Below are 13942 nucleotides of genomic sequence, written 5' to 3'. Positions count from 1 at the left end.
AGAAAGAGGATTACTAGAAATAACTAACATGACAAAGTCGGCCTCCCAAAAACCCTAACGTTATAAAAAGTAATTCCTAACAGAGACCTCACAAAGGTCCAAACAAAACGGATTACTAGAAATAACTTCAGGCCAAAGCAAGGAAGCCGACATACCAGTTGGATCCAAACATCCACAACCTCAAAGGAATCAAGCCATAAGTATGAAACACAAAGGCAATCCAAAGAAGTCGAGCAACAAGGCTCCAACACTACCAAAAAACCTAAAAAAAGGTACCAAGACAGATGAAAACAGACATGATATGAAAAACATAAAGTTATAATAATAACAAGCTCAAGAGGCTACCAAAACCAGCCCCAAAAGCTTGGAAACCATTTTGTTTTTCAAAATTAAGTTGCTAAACAAGCAACTAAGAAAGTGTCAAGGGCCAGCAACCACCATTTATAAAATAAAGAGTTCAAAAGCCCATAAGCCGGGCTATTTACACAAACATTTTGAAAATTCATTTAAGATCCGAAGGCTTCTCGGCAGCATCAGAACGGGGTGAAGGAGGGCGAGTCTGAAGAGGCACTGCATCCACTATCCCATCATCCCTGTTTAAGATCTGGCAATCAGGTTCCGATTCGGGATGACCAACCCCAGATGAAGGAGCTGAAGAAGTCGGCACAACAGAAGCTTTGGCGGCAAGCACAGAAGGGGGTTCAACATCATCCTCATCAGGGTCGTCAGGGACGATCTTGCCGTCCTTTACAACGTTATCCAGAATGAAGAGAGTAAGGTCAAGCTCAGGGGCAAGAATCCAAACCTGCTCCTTTAGGTTCCCATAAGCAGCATTTATGCTGCCTACAAGGTGACCTTGCAGCTCAGCATAATCAGCCCGGGCCGACTCCAGCTCCTCCCTGAGACGCATCACTTCCCTGTAGGTCGTGACATAGCTATCTTTGTGCCTCAATGCCGTGTCTTCAGCCAACCTCACAGAAGCCACCAAGGCAACAAAACTAGCCTTTCCGCCCTCCAATTCCTTCTTCAGCTTGGTCACTTTCACTTGGAGTTCCTCCTTCAAACCCTTCATTCTGTCGAACTTCCGCTTAGCCTCCTCCATAAAGGCCTTGGTAGCATGAAGGGGAAGATCTTGAGCAGTTCGGTACATGGCAGCTCCCATATGTGCCATCTTGATGCTGCTCCGAGTAATAAAGTCCAAATGGCGAAGGAGAGAGACATCGTCAGTAGGAATGGTACCATAAGGACCAATCTGCTGATCGACAAACTCAACCGCATCAAAGTCAGGGGCATCAAGGTTAAAAGGCTCAGATGTCTTTTGTTTTTTGTTTGGAGGAGCACCAGAAGTAGCAACAGAAGCTTGCGGAGGATCAACCAAACGAACCCAGGGAGTAGGGATCACCTTCCTCGCCCCCAGTGAGCTCAGTATGGACGGCTTCGACTGAACCTGAGACGACCCCTCCCCGGCCACCTTGGCCAAGACATTTTGAGCTGCAGTAGCCTTCCTTGCCCTTTTAAAGGCCTTCATGAATTCATTATTTTTAATCATCTCTGCAAACAAACATCACAGCGAGAAACCAAGTTATGAATCAGAAAGGATCTTACAAGAGATAAACTCGACAAAATAAGCAAAAAACAAAAGAAAAATCGACCACTACCCAGCTCAGCTCGGAGGAGAGAGGAATTTCCTAGGAATTTTTTTGTATCAAGATGGGGAGGCTGCCCCTAATTTTCTTCCAGCACAGTCACAAAGGGCCGAGCTCCTTCAACAGCTCGGACCCTGAAAAAGTAATTTTTGAAGTCACGAAAAGATTCATCAAACATGGAAAAAACCTTCTTCCCTTGGGAAGCTTGGAAAGAAACCCAGGTGGCCTTCTTCTTAACCACCCCGGGGTTGGTCAAAACAAAAAGATAAAAGAAGAGGGATTGTGAAGCGGGGATATCCAATTCATGACACAGCAACTAAAAGATTTTTATAAAACCCCAGGAGTTGGGGTGAAGTTGGGATGGAGCTACATTACAAGACCACAAGAGGTTGGTCTCAAAAGGAATAAAAGGAAGAGTAACATTCATCTGACTAAAAAAGAAGTCGTACGCATAGAAAAAGGGGCGTTTTCCAACAATTCGGGTAGAAAAACAAACCCTTTCCTCAGAATTAAGAGATACAAGCTCATAGTTCTTTTCATCACTACCATCACTACAAATCCTATGAAATTGCCTAAGATGCTGACAAAACTCAGAGTCAACCAACAATACACACAGAAGAACCATAAAATCCACCCAATTAGCCATGCCCTTAGAGACTTGGGAAGATGTCTCAACAATATTTTTGCGAGAAGACATGAGGTCAACTAGTCCTACAGCAAGAAAGAAGAAAATAGATTACTAACCCGAACATCTCGGACAAAGTCGAAATCAACTCACAGCAGAAGCATGACTTAAGCATACAAACAAGTAAAAAGGAAAACCCCAAGACAAGGTCCAGGGGCATCCTTTCGAGGCAGTGACAGAGTAAGGGCTCAAGAATAAAATCCACAAGACTAACATCCCAACAAAACTCACAGCAAAGAAAACCCCTTTTCCAAAGAGCAACATCCCGAGGAGAAAGAGACAAAGTAAAAACAAGTCATCAAAGGAGCAACAAAATACCAGTTCAATCAGAAAGCAAACAAAACACGCCAGGCAGAGGACGTCAAAAATACAACATTTTTTCAAAAGAATCAAATGAAGCCATTACCCCAGAAAGCTATAAAATCAAATAAAGGCAGCAAAACATGCAAAGCCCCAAAAACCCCAATCATCAAGAGAAATGCCAAAAACATGCATCACAACAACAATTGAGCATAACGACGTGAAAAGGTTCAGATTTTCCAGTAAGCATTTCAAAAAGAAAAATTAAAGTTTTATCAAAAAGCCGAAAGCAAAATAATGAAAGAAGTAATGAAACAGAAAAGTAGAACCAACCTGGAGAAAGACTCTGAAGAAAGTTGAAAGCAGGAGCGACGAAGCTTTGAAACTGTCTCTTGATCAAAGCACCAACAAAGCACCAAAACAAAGCGTCGCAGAGAAAAACGAAAAGGCAAAGCTTCAGGCGAAACAGAAAAATAGAGAGAAAAGAGGGGAAGTTACAGAAAAAAGGAAAACCGTTTCTTGAAGTGCAAAATTCAAAATAAAAGAGCCAAGAGAAACGGAGCATTAAAAATTAATTAATGAGGGTATTAAACCCTCGCACATTCCCAAGGCTAGAGCGCTAATGCAAAAGCGCGCGCTTTTTAGAAGAAACGAAAAGTTTCGCATAGTCAGAAGACTCTACAAAGAAGAAGTCGACAAAATGCTCGAGTTCGGCTTCACCAGAGAAGGATCAAAAGTCCTAAAACTAAGACTCGACCTCCGAAAGAAAGACCGAGCTCGAGCAGGGGCACTGTTCATACCCTGGGTCGAGCTGTCCGACCCAGGATGTTCTACTGACGAGACGACCGACCTCTTCAGGTCAGGTCGTTCGACCTCTTTTTAAAGAGATCGGCCAAATCACCAGGAAAAGCCCAATAAGGGCCCTACAGAGGAACACGACCCAAATCCTAAGGTAGCCCAAGCCTCTAGAGATAAGGGCGGTTCCCTTGAAAATAAGATGACCTCACTCAAAGATAAGATAAGATAAGATAAGATAACTATCTTATCCCCCACAAAGGTCACTCCACACTACAATAAATACACTGGAGCACCCAGGTATAACTCATACTCTGATTCTACTAAAAAACTGCTTAATACCCTTGCTAACTTAAGCATCAGAGTCCCTTGCAAGTACCACCACCCTCCGGTGACAAAGGATCAGCAGCATTGCCATCCCAATAAGTTGGACGCGACTGCTCCAGCCACCATCTACACGTCGGACACGTCATCGCCAATTAGTACAAAAGATCTCGTCCGAGATTGACCTACAGTTTTAGGTAACCCTCGGAACAGAGCTCTTTGTGGCATTAAGCGTAAAAGGAAGATGGTTAGTGGTTAGAATTGTCATGCAAGGTTCAATATCGTTGTACACTCTAAATCTAAGTGCAATGGTTGGTGTCAGTCTCAATTGAATGGGTCCAGGCGGCTGTTTAGATGCCTTAGTGAGAATTCGGATTGCTTACCACCAGAATAGAATCATTATGTTCCACTTGAAGACAGGTGCAGAAATAAGATTTGGGATCCAGGCATACATGAGGATCAAATTTGGGAGCTCAAAACTTGTGAAGAACTCCATCAAAGCTTGAGAAATTTACTTGGTATTGATAGAGCTTATTGGAAGTCCAAGCATTGGTGGAAGTTTCAAGACGAGTTCAAGCATAAGTCACCATGACAAGGAGCTCACCAAATGTCCAACTTAAGGACTTTAACTAAAAGTGCTAGGTGGGAGACAACCCACCATGGTATGGTCATTCCTTTTCAGTCTTTAGTTTTATTTTACCTTGTTTTATTCTTAGTTTTATTTTATTCTATTTTTCTTAGTGTTCATGCATATAGTCTGCATTTGCATCTGCATTCTGCATAAAAAAAAAGAAGCACGTGATGCGCAAGCGCCGCTGACGCATCCGCGTCATAGGTGCATTCGAAACAAAGAAGAAAAGAAGCATAGAGTCACGCGGAAGCATGGCTGGAGGCGTGCCTTAGGCACAAGCATGCCCACGCGAACGCGTCCCCGATGCGTTCGCGTCATTTTGAAAAATAGCCTCCCACACGTGCACGTCGCCCATGCGCACGCGTGACCCTGCTAAATCGACGTAAAGAGGTGTATGGCAGAAAGTTATGACGGAGTGGGGCTGGAATGGTGCTGGAAGCACAAGCCCTATCACGCGAACGCGTGCCCCATGCGTCCGCATCATTTTTTAAAAAGAGGCCATTCACGCGTGCGCGTCACCCACGCGCACGCGTCACCCTAAATTTTGGCATTATGCGAATGAAACAGAGAGTTGTGCATACGCGAGGCTGCTCTCGCGCCAATGGCACAGTTTATTTCATGTGAACGCGTGACCCATGCGTCTGCATCGCTGAAACATAGCGCTAAGCACGCGAACGCGAGCCCCATGCATCCACGTCGCATGCGACGCACAATTTATCCAGGCTGGCCACCGAGAAAGGGAAAAAGAGAAACTTCTATATGGTGCAACAGACAAGTCCATCTGCACAATCTCTAGAGAAAAGCATCAGTATAGCAGCCCGTCCACCTGCACATCTCAGCATGCACCGAGGACGGTGCAATCTTTAAGTGTGAGGAGGTCGACACCGATCTCCATGGGTTAGTTATTTCCTTCTCAACACCAATGTTTAAATTTTCTTTGTTAAATGAGTTGTTGCATTTGCATGTTTGTTTGATTTTTGTGCATATTTTACCACTTGGTTGAAGTAATATTTTCTTTTTCAAGACACATTTTATGGCATTTCACTAGTTTGAATTAAACTTTTCGAAAAACTTGTTTGAAGAAATATTATTTTGGAACATGGTTTAGAGCTCGAACACACAAAACCTGTGAGATTTTGAGCCTATTTGAATTGGTTGCACTCTATCAACCAATATTTTTTTGTGTGTGTGTTGTTCTCTCTAAAATTGTGATCTTTGTCTTGTTTGATTCTATATTTCCATTGTTTGATGTATGCATGCACTTATATGATTGAGGCCTTTGTTTCACTGAGCTTACATACCAATATGGCCTTACCCTTTCATTATCCCTTGCAAACCAATTTTGAGCCTATTATACCCCTTTGTTCTTTACTTTAGCTCATCACTAACTCTAAGCGAAAAATAATAATGTCCTTAATTTAAATCCTTGGTTAGCTTAGACTAGTGACAGTGCTCACGAATTAAGTGTGGGGAAATTGGGTTTGGAAACATTTGGTTTGAGAATGGAGTATGTTAGAATTTTCTAAAAATGTGAAAGAAATGTTTAGGACATATTCATGCATTCAATAATTTAATCATATGCATTGAGAAAAAAATAAAAAAATAAAAAAAAGAGAGAAAAAGAAAAGAAAAAGAGCAAATAAGTAAAAGGGGACAAAATGCCCCAAAGTAAATGGTAAAAGCAATGCATATGTACTGTACTCGAAATTAGGATGCATGAATATGTGGAAAAACATGGTTAATAGATAGTTAGATGTGGTATTATGATTACATGGATTGTCTAAAGTTAGGTGGAAAGTTTAAGTTAATTAAGGATTCAGATTTTAGTCCACTTGGCCAAATACAATCCTATCTTGACCCTAACCCCATTACAACCCTTAAAAGACCTCTTGATATGTGTATTATGCATTAAACTTTTGTTGATTGGTAGAAGAAGAGCAAGCCTTAGAAATCAAGATTAGTAGAGAATTGAGAGAATCGAACCTCAAACACCTGAGCGATTAGAGTGTATACACTTCCAGTGAGGGTTCGATGTTCGATTCCTTGTTCCCGGCTTTCATGAGCTATCTTCTTCTTGCAAGTCTATTTGTACTTCATTTTTATGATTTGAATTAGTGAAATCTAGTTCATATTTATTCTTGAAAGATTTATTTACTTTTCACCAAGTAGGTAAAAGCATTGTGCATTTAGCTGCATTCACATAGATAGGTTGCATTTCATACATTCTACCATTCCTCTTCACTTTTATAGCTTCTCTTGAGCTTAGCATGAAGACATGATAATGTTTAAGTGTGGTGAGGTTGATAAACCTCATTTTTAGGGTTTATTCTGTGCTTAATCTAGTGGATTTTATCCATTATTCTCACACTTATTCATACAATTCGCATGTTTTACGTTTTCCTTCCTGATTTTGTGCTATGATTGAAAACATATTTCCTGGGCCTTTAAATTGCTAATATTAATCCTCTCTTATTACCATTTGATGCCGTGATATGTGCGTTAAGTGATTTCAGGGATTACAGGGTAGGAATGGCTTAGAGGATGGAAAGGAAGCATGCAAAAGTGGAAGGAATACAAGAAACTAAAGGAACTACTAAAGCTGTCCAGCTTGACCTCTTGGTACTTAATCGACCATAACTTAAGCTACAGAGATCCAAATGAGGCGGTTCCAATTGTGTTGGAAAACTAACATCTGGATCTTCGCAACGATAAATAATTTGCCATAGCTGCCCTAAAGATAAGCGACAGGCACGCGTGGATCACGCGCACGCGTACAGTGCCGCGACCTGTACATATAAGAAATCGCTGGGAGCGATTTCTGGGCTATTTTTGACCCAGTTTTTGGCCCAGAAAACACGTATTAGAGGCTATAAAGTGGGGAAATCAATTCATTCATGGATGCAACATTCATAATTCACAATTTTAGGTTTTAGATGTAGTTTTAGAGAGAGAGAGAGAGAGAGAGAGGCTCTCTCCTCTCTCTTAGGTTTTAGGATTAGGATTTCTCTTAGTTTATGGTTATTTCTTCTCAATTCCAGGTTCAATGTTCCTTTACTTTATGTCTCTTCTACTTTTATTTATTCTAATGCTTTTACTTGCGAATTACTTATGTTGCCAAATTGGCTTATGAACTCTTCATGTTAGATTTGAATTTATGTTTAAATGCAATTTGAGGTATTTCAGATTTATGATTGCTTTTCTCTATTTATGATATAAATAATTTAGATTTTTCCCCCTTTGCTTTGGTTGAGTAATTGGTCACACCTGAGTTGTCAAACTCAATGGTTGATTGAAAATTGGAAGTTGCTGATTGATTTGGATCCCTCTAAAGCTAGTCTTTCCATAGGAGTTGACTAGGACTTGAGGAATCAAGTTAATTAGTCCACTTGACTTTCCTTTATTTAGTTAGGGTTAACTAAGTGGGAGCAATAAACAATTCTCATCACACCTGATAAGGATAACTAGGATGGGATTTTCAGTTCTTATACCTTGCAATGGTTTTCATGATAATTAATTTACTTTATTATTAATTTATTTTTCTTGTCATTTAAATTACTTGTTCCTTATTCCAAAAACCCATAAATATACCTTTTTTCATAACCAATAATAATTACACCTCCCTGCAATTCTTTGAGAAGACGACCCGAGGTTTGAATACTTTGGTTATAAATTTTATTGGGTTTTGTTACTTGTGACAACCAAAACTTTTGTACAAAAGGATTCTCTATTGGTTTAGAAACTATACTTTCAACGAGACTTTATCTGTAAAATTTTTTACCGACAGAAAATCTATTCGTCAGCCGTAAGGACTTTAGTAAGGTGACACTACCTCTCTCTCGATTGTTGCAAAAGGATGTGGAATTTGATTTAAGTGAAGAGTGCATGGAAGCCTTTAACAAGCTCAAGATAGCTTTGACCCAAGCTCCCATAGTGAGAGGACTGGACTGGACTAGACCATTCGAGATCATGTGTGACGCCTCAAACTATGCGGTGGGAGCGGTGCTAGCTCAGCGCGACGGTAAAAATCCCTATGTCATTGCTTATGCCCCTAAAACTTTAGATGGAGCGCAATCCAATCATACTACCACCGAGAAGGAGTTGTTAGCTATTGTCTTTGCCTTGGATAAATTCCGGGCTTATCTACTTGGCTCTAAGGTGGTAGTGTACTCAGATCATGCGGCATTGAAATATTTGTTGGCCAAAAAGGAATCGAAACCAAGGTTGATTCGATGGGTGTTGCTATTGCAAGAATTTGATCTAGAAATCAAAGATAGGAGTGGTTCGCAAAACTTAGTGGCGGACCACTTGAGTCGCCTTGAGCATACAAAGGGCAATCCCACTCCTATTAATGATACATTTCCTCTTGAGGGCTTGCTAGCAATATCCGAAGTAATCCCTTGGTATGCACCTATTGCCAATTACTTGGTTGCTCGCACCTTTCCTCCCAATTTTTCTCAACATCAAAAGGATAAGCTCAAAAGCGAATCCAAATATTATGTATGGGATGACCCATACTTGTGGAGATCTGGTGCCGATCAAGTAATTAGGTGGTGTATTCCCCAATCCGAATTTCAATCCATTTTAGAGGCTTGCCACTCTTCCGAGGGTGGTGGCCATTTTGGACTGCAAAGGACGGCTAGAAAGGTCTTGGATTGTGGATTTTGGTTGCATACACTATTCAAGGATGCATCTCTCTTTTGTAGCTCTTGTCCACAATGCCTTAGGTTTGGAAATATCTCTAAGGAGAATGAGATACCCTAACAAACTATGTTGTTTTGCGAAATTTTTTATGTTTGGGGTATTGACTTCATGGGGCCCTTTCCAAATTCTAATGGTTTCATGTATATTCTGCTAGGTGTTGACTATGTTTCCAAGTGGGTGGAGGCAATTTCCACCCGAACCGATGATGCTAATGTAGTTCTTTCTTTTGTCCGAAATAACATTATTTGCCGCTTTGGATCACCACGAGCAATCGTGAGTGATCAAGGCTCACATTTTTGCAACAAAAGAATGGCAGGGTTAATGAAGAAGTATGGCATCATCCATAAAGTGGCCACGGCATACCACCCACAAACAAATGGCCAAGCCGAAGTCTCCAATCGGGAAATCAAGTGCATATTGGAAAAGATTGTGAAGCCTCACAAGAAGGATTGGAGTTCTAAACTCGGTGATGCGCTTTGGGCATACCAAACGGCTTACAAGACGCCAATTGGTATGATCCCATTCCGGTTGGTCTATAAGAAGGCTTGCCATCTTCTGGTGGAGATAGAGCATAAGGCCTATTGGGCCGTCAAAAATGCAACACCGGATTTGGGGTTGGAGTCGAAAGGAAGTTACAGTTGGTGGAGCTTGAGTGCCTTAGATTGGAAGCCTATGAAAATTCTAGGCTCTACAAGGAGAAAATGAAAGTGGTGCATGATAAAAACATTAAAAGAAGAGAATTTAGGGCTAGAGAGTTGGTCCTCCTTTATAATTCTCGGTTGAGATTGATGCCCGGAAAGTTAAAATCAAGGTGGGAAGGTCCTTATAGAGTGGAGAAGGCGAAACCATATACGGTCTACCACCTACGCCATCCTTCAAGCCCCAATATCTTCAAGGTTAATGGTCATCGTCTAAAGCTATACCATGGAGAAAAGATGAAAAACAACAAAGAGGTTGAGGTGTTCCTCCTTGAGGATGCATCCGAAGGCGAAGAGATTTGAGCTCATGACCGTCCAAATTAAGGACGTTAAAGAAAAGTGCTAGGTGGGAGACACCCCACCATGGTATGATCTACCTTTGTGCATAGTCTTCTTGAGTTCTTGTGACTTTTGTGATTGCTTGATTTGTGAGTTTGTCCATAATATAGTGATTTTTGCTTAACTTTTGTGTTAAAATTGCTCATGAGGAATTTATTGATAATGGTTTAAATGAATTGAGATGTTGAAGGAATGCTTAAGGTTGATTCTTACATAAGGATTTTGAAGTTTTTGACACCTTTGGCATGCATTACTATCAATTTGTGCTATAATTGCCCCTCTTCATGTGCATAAAAAAAGGGCATCCACACGCAAGCGTGCTATACGCGTACGCGTGGACACGTTTTCACAGCTCCTGGTACTAAAACCAGAGAGTTGTGCCTCCTGTGTGCCTGTTTTGTGCCCAGGGCACAGTGGCAACCAACGCGTAAGCGTGTGTGATGCCTATGCGTCGCCTTGCAAATTCGCAGACCCACGCGTAAGCGTGGCCGATGCGTACGTGTCGGTTGCGAATTTTGGACACTCTGGTACAAAAACTAGAGAGTTATGCCCCTTTATGCCTACTTTGTGCCAGGCGACCCACACGTAAGCGTGGGCGATGCGTATGCATCGGTCGCCAATCTGGAAATCCACGCGCAGGCGTGCTAGACGCGTACGCGTCGACTGTGCTACACGCCACTTCTGGTACAAAAACCAGAGACTTGGGCCTACTTTGTGCCAAACCGGTGCCCAAGGTAAAGCTTTACCCACGCGTGCGCGTCACCTGACGCGTACGCATCCCCTGACGCGTACGCGTCCCCTCTCTTTTCTGCACCCCACGCGTACGCGTAGGGGACGCTTCCGCGTCACTTCCCTTTCCCATCCCTCCACGCGTCACATCCCTAACGCACCTAAATTGCAGCGCGCCCCATTTTAAACCATTTCTTCAACTTTCTTCTTACATTACTTCCTCCCATCTTCTCCCATCACCTTACCACCCTTGTCTCCGGCCACCGCCTCCGGCGACCACCACCTCCAGTGGTCCCATATCCTATCTCCTACCCACATCCCACATTACTTCCTTCTTCTTCTCAAGATTTTACTCCTACCCCTTCTTTCTCTTTGTCTCTTTTTCTAATTTTTTTTCTCTCATTAGTTACATTTATTTTCTTTCTAGTGCATTTTTTAGTTGTTTTTTATTAATTGATTCTTGCTTGTTTGCTTTCTTTCTTTTCATATTTTCCATGGATGTTGAACTTGGAGTTTTCTCTTGCCTTGATGGATCAAGTTGACATCTCTTAATCCCTTTATGACTTTGTGGTATTGTTGTGATGATTGGTTTTCTATTTGGGATTTTACATGTTTGAATCTTTGATACTTGCTCATTGTTTGAATATCGCACACCAAGTGTTTGTTGAAATGCACCTATACCATTTTGGTTCAATTTTACCTTTGTGCTCTCAACTTGGTGCTTCTTCTTCATACACTTGCCTTTCTTTATGAGCATTGAGCTTATTCTACTTCTTGTTTACTATTCTTATGCTCATTCCCATGACTTGCTTCTTCATTTTTATTGATTCTTGAGTTTATCCTTCTCATGCCTTATTGCATGCTTCCCTCACTCTTGCATCCCATGCTAGTGATTTGCCCCATGATTCTATCATTATCTTGTTCACATGTTGCAGCTGTCATGTCCTAAAGACGCACTATTCTTTTTGGGCTTTACTTTTCACTTGCATGTTATTTTCCAAGTGTTGATTATTTGGGTTTTAAAGTTTTCTCTTTCCTTTCATTTTTCAGGATGGCCACCCGAAAAAGCAAGGAGAAGGCGTCGAAGAAACCGGCCACAAAAAGGGAACCCCAGAAATTAACCTCCAAGGCGTGCCCTACACTAGGCGCTAAGCCCCTCTATAAGAAAGCGAAGACAATTGTTCATATTGATGAATAAGAAAAGGGCAATCCGGCAAGGGACCCCACAAGGTTTCCCAACTGCTTCTGTAAGCTCATGTTCCCTACCATGGTTGAGAGGAACTATCACTCCGAGCATCTACTCGCTCCCCCGGACCACATTGCTCCGTATATGCTACCCCGCATTGAGCGGTGAGGGTGGGGGTTTCTTTTGCGAAAACCACAGGAGACAAACCTTTCGTGGGTGGTGGAGTTTTACTCCAATTACCATTCCCCATCTCTTCAGTCGATATATGTGCACCGGAAACAAGTCACAGTTTCAGAGGAAGCTATTCAGCGAGTGCTTAATGTTTTGCCGGTACCGGAAGAAATGGATGGTTACCAAGAGGTCCTACGTCAGCGTGATGAATTTGGGTTTGATTGGGACTCGATTCTTTGAGTCATTGCTGAGCCAGAGAATAATTGGACCCAAGGGAGACTAAGGATGCGGCCCAAGTGCCTTAACACACGTGCGCTTACAGTAGAGACCCGAGCATGGGCCCAAACCTTATCTCACTACATGCTTCCTAGCACCCATAAGCCGTCCATCACGACGGACCTCGGCCTCCTTGTTTGGTGCATACTCACGGAGAGGCCATTCAACATCACTCTCCTCATCCGACAAGTGATGGGTCGAGTCCTTGCCAAGGGTAATCTACCGTTTCCCGCCTTGGTATCCGATTTGGTCGCTGCTGCTGGTGTTCCTTGCGAGGCTAAGGACATGAAGACTATAATTCCGCCAAAGGGCGATATCGTCCCAAGCGGGAAATATCTTCAGCCTCCCATGGACACCACAAGCCTTAACATAGCCCCTCCTTCCACCATTCCTACCACTTCATCCGCACCACCAAAGTCAACCCATCAATTACTTGTAGAGCTCTATGAGAAGATAGATCGATATGAACGGCAAAACAAACGCCGATTTGCTTACATGAAGAAGCTTTGGAGTTGCGTCAACCCGCCTATGGAAGAGTCGGACATTTTCACATCCAATTCTGCCAACAGTGAAGCAAGCACTCAAGGCACGGATGATAGAAGTGGCGACCCAAACCCCCCCTTTGCGTATCACTCATGGCACTGAGGACGGTGTAAACTCCTAAGTGTGGGGAGGTCGGTTACTGACTTCTGTAGGTACCCTTTTCTTTTCAACACCTAAGATTTTGATTAGTTAGGATAGATTGCATGGTTAGTTTTCGTTATTGGTATTTGAACACTTGTTGCATGTTAGGACTACTTGAATAGGGTGATAACTTCTTTTCCAAGAAATCATCTTTAGGGCACCCTACCAATCTAAAAAAAAAATTGTGTTAATCTTGCTTGAAGAATGTATTTTGGAACATGGTTTTTGAGCTAAGAACACAAGCATGTGAGACTTGAGCCTAGTTGTGTGGTTACATCTTATAACCACTTATTTTCATTCTTGTGTGCATTGCTCTCTTTCTATGGCTGTGATCTTTGATTTGTTCGATTCTTTATGTCCATTATTCCAGGTAGACATGCATTTATATGATTGAGGCCATCATTTCATTTAGCTCACATACCTAAATGGCCTACCTTTCATCAACCATTGTTAGCCAACTTTGAGCTTATGATAAACCCCTTTTGTTCTTAATATTAGCACATTACAAGCTTTTAAGCAAAAAACAATAATTGTCCTTATTTGGATCTTTGATTAGCTTAGGCTAGTGTGTGTGTGTCATTCAAGTGTGGGAAAACTTGGGACATTGGTTGAGGTAAAAGAATGTTTAGAATTTTCATTGAAGACCTTGGGAATTGGGTACATATTCATGCATTAAATACAAAGCCATGTGCATTGATGCTTTTGCATATGTTCGAAGTTCAAAAGAAAAAAAAAGAAAAGTAAAGAAAAAGAAAAGTAAAGAAAAAAAAACAAAAA

At 41.9% G+C, this 13942-nt stretch overlaps 1 protein-coding gene across 1 annotated transcript; it reads left to right on the top strand.

Moving 5' to 3' along the window:
* On the top strand, nt 9392-9787 carry LOC107607269. The gene has a single exon (XM_016309241.1). It carries the CDS (start codon nt 9392-9394, stop codon nt 9785-9787), a length of 396 nt encoding a protein of 131 aa, XP_016164727.1.

The sequence above is a fragment of the Arachis ipaensis genome, chromosome B07 (assembly GCF_000816755.2).
Source record: "Arachis ipaensis cultivar K30076 chromosome B07, Araip1.1, whole genome shotgun sequence".
In the NCBI taxonomy this organism is placed as follows: domain Eukaryota; kingdom Viridiplantae; phylum Streptophyta; class Magnoliopsida; order Fabales; family Fabaceae; genus Arachis; species Arachis ipaensis.
Note: the sequence above shows the minus strand (reverse complement) of the source record. Positions and strands in the feature narration are given on the sequence as shown.

Coding starts and splice junctions, on each gene's coding strand:
- LOC107607269 (XM_016309241.1), top strand. CDS start 9,392: ATGGCAGGGTTAATGAAGAAGTATGGCATCATCCATAAAGTGGCCACG.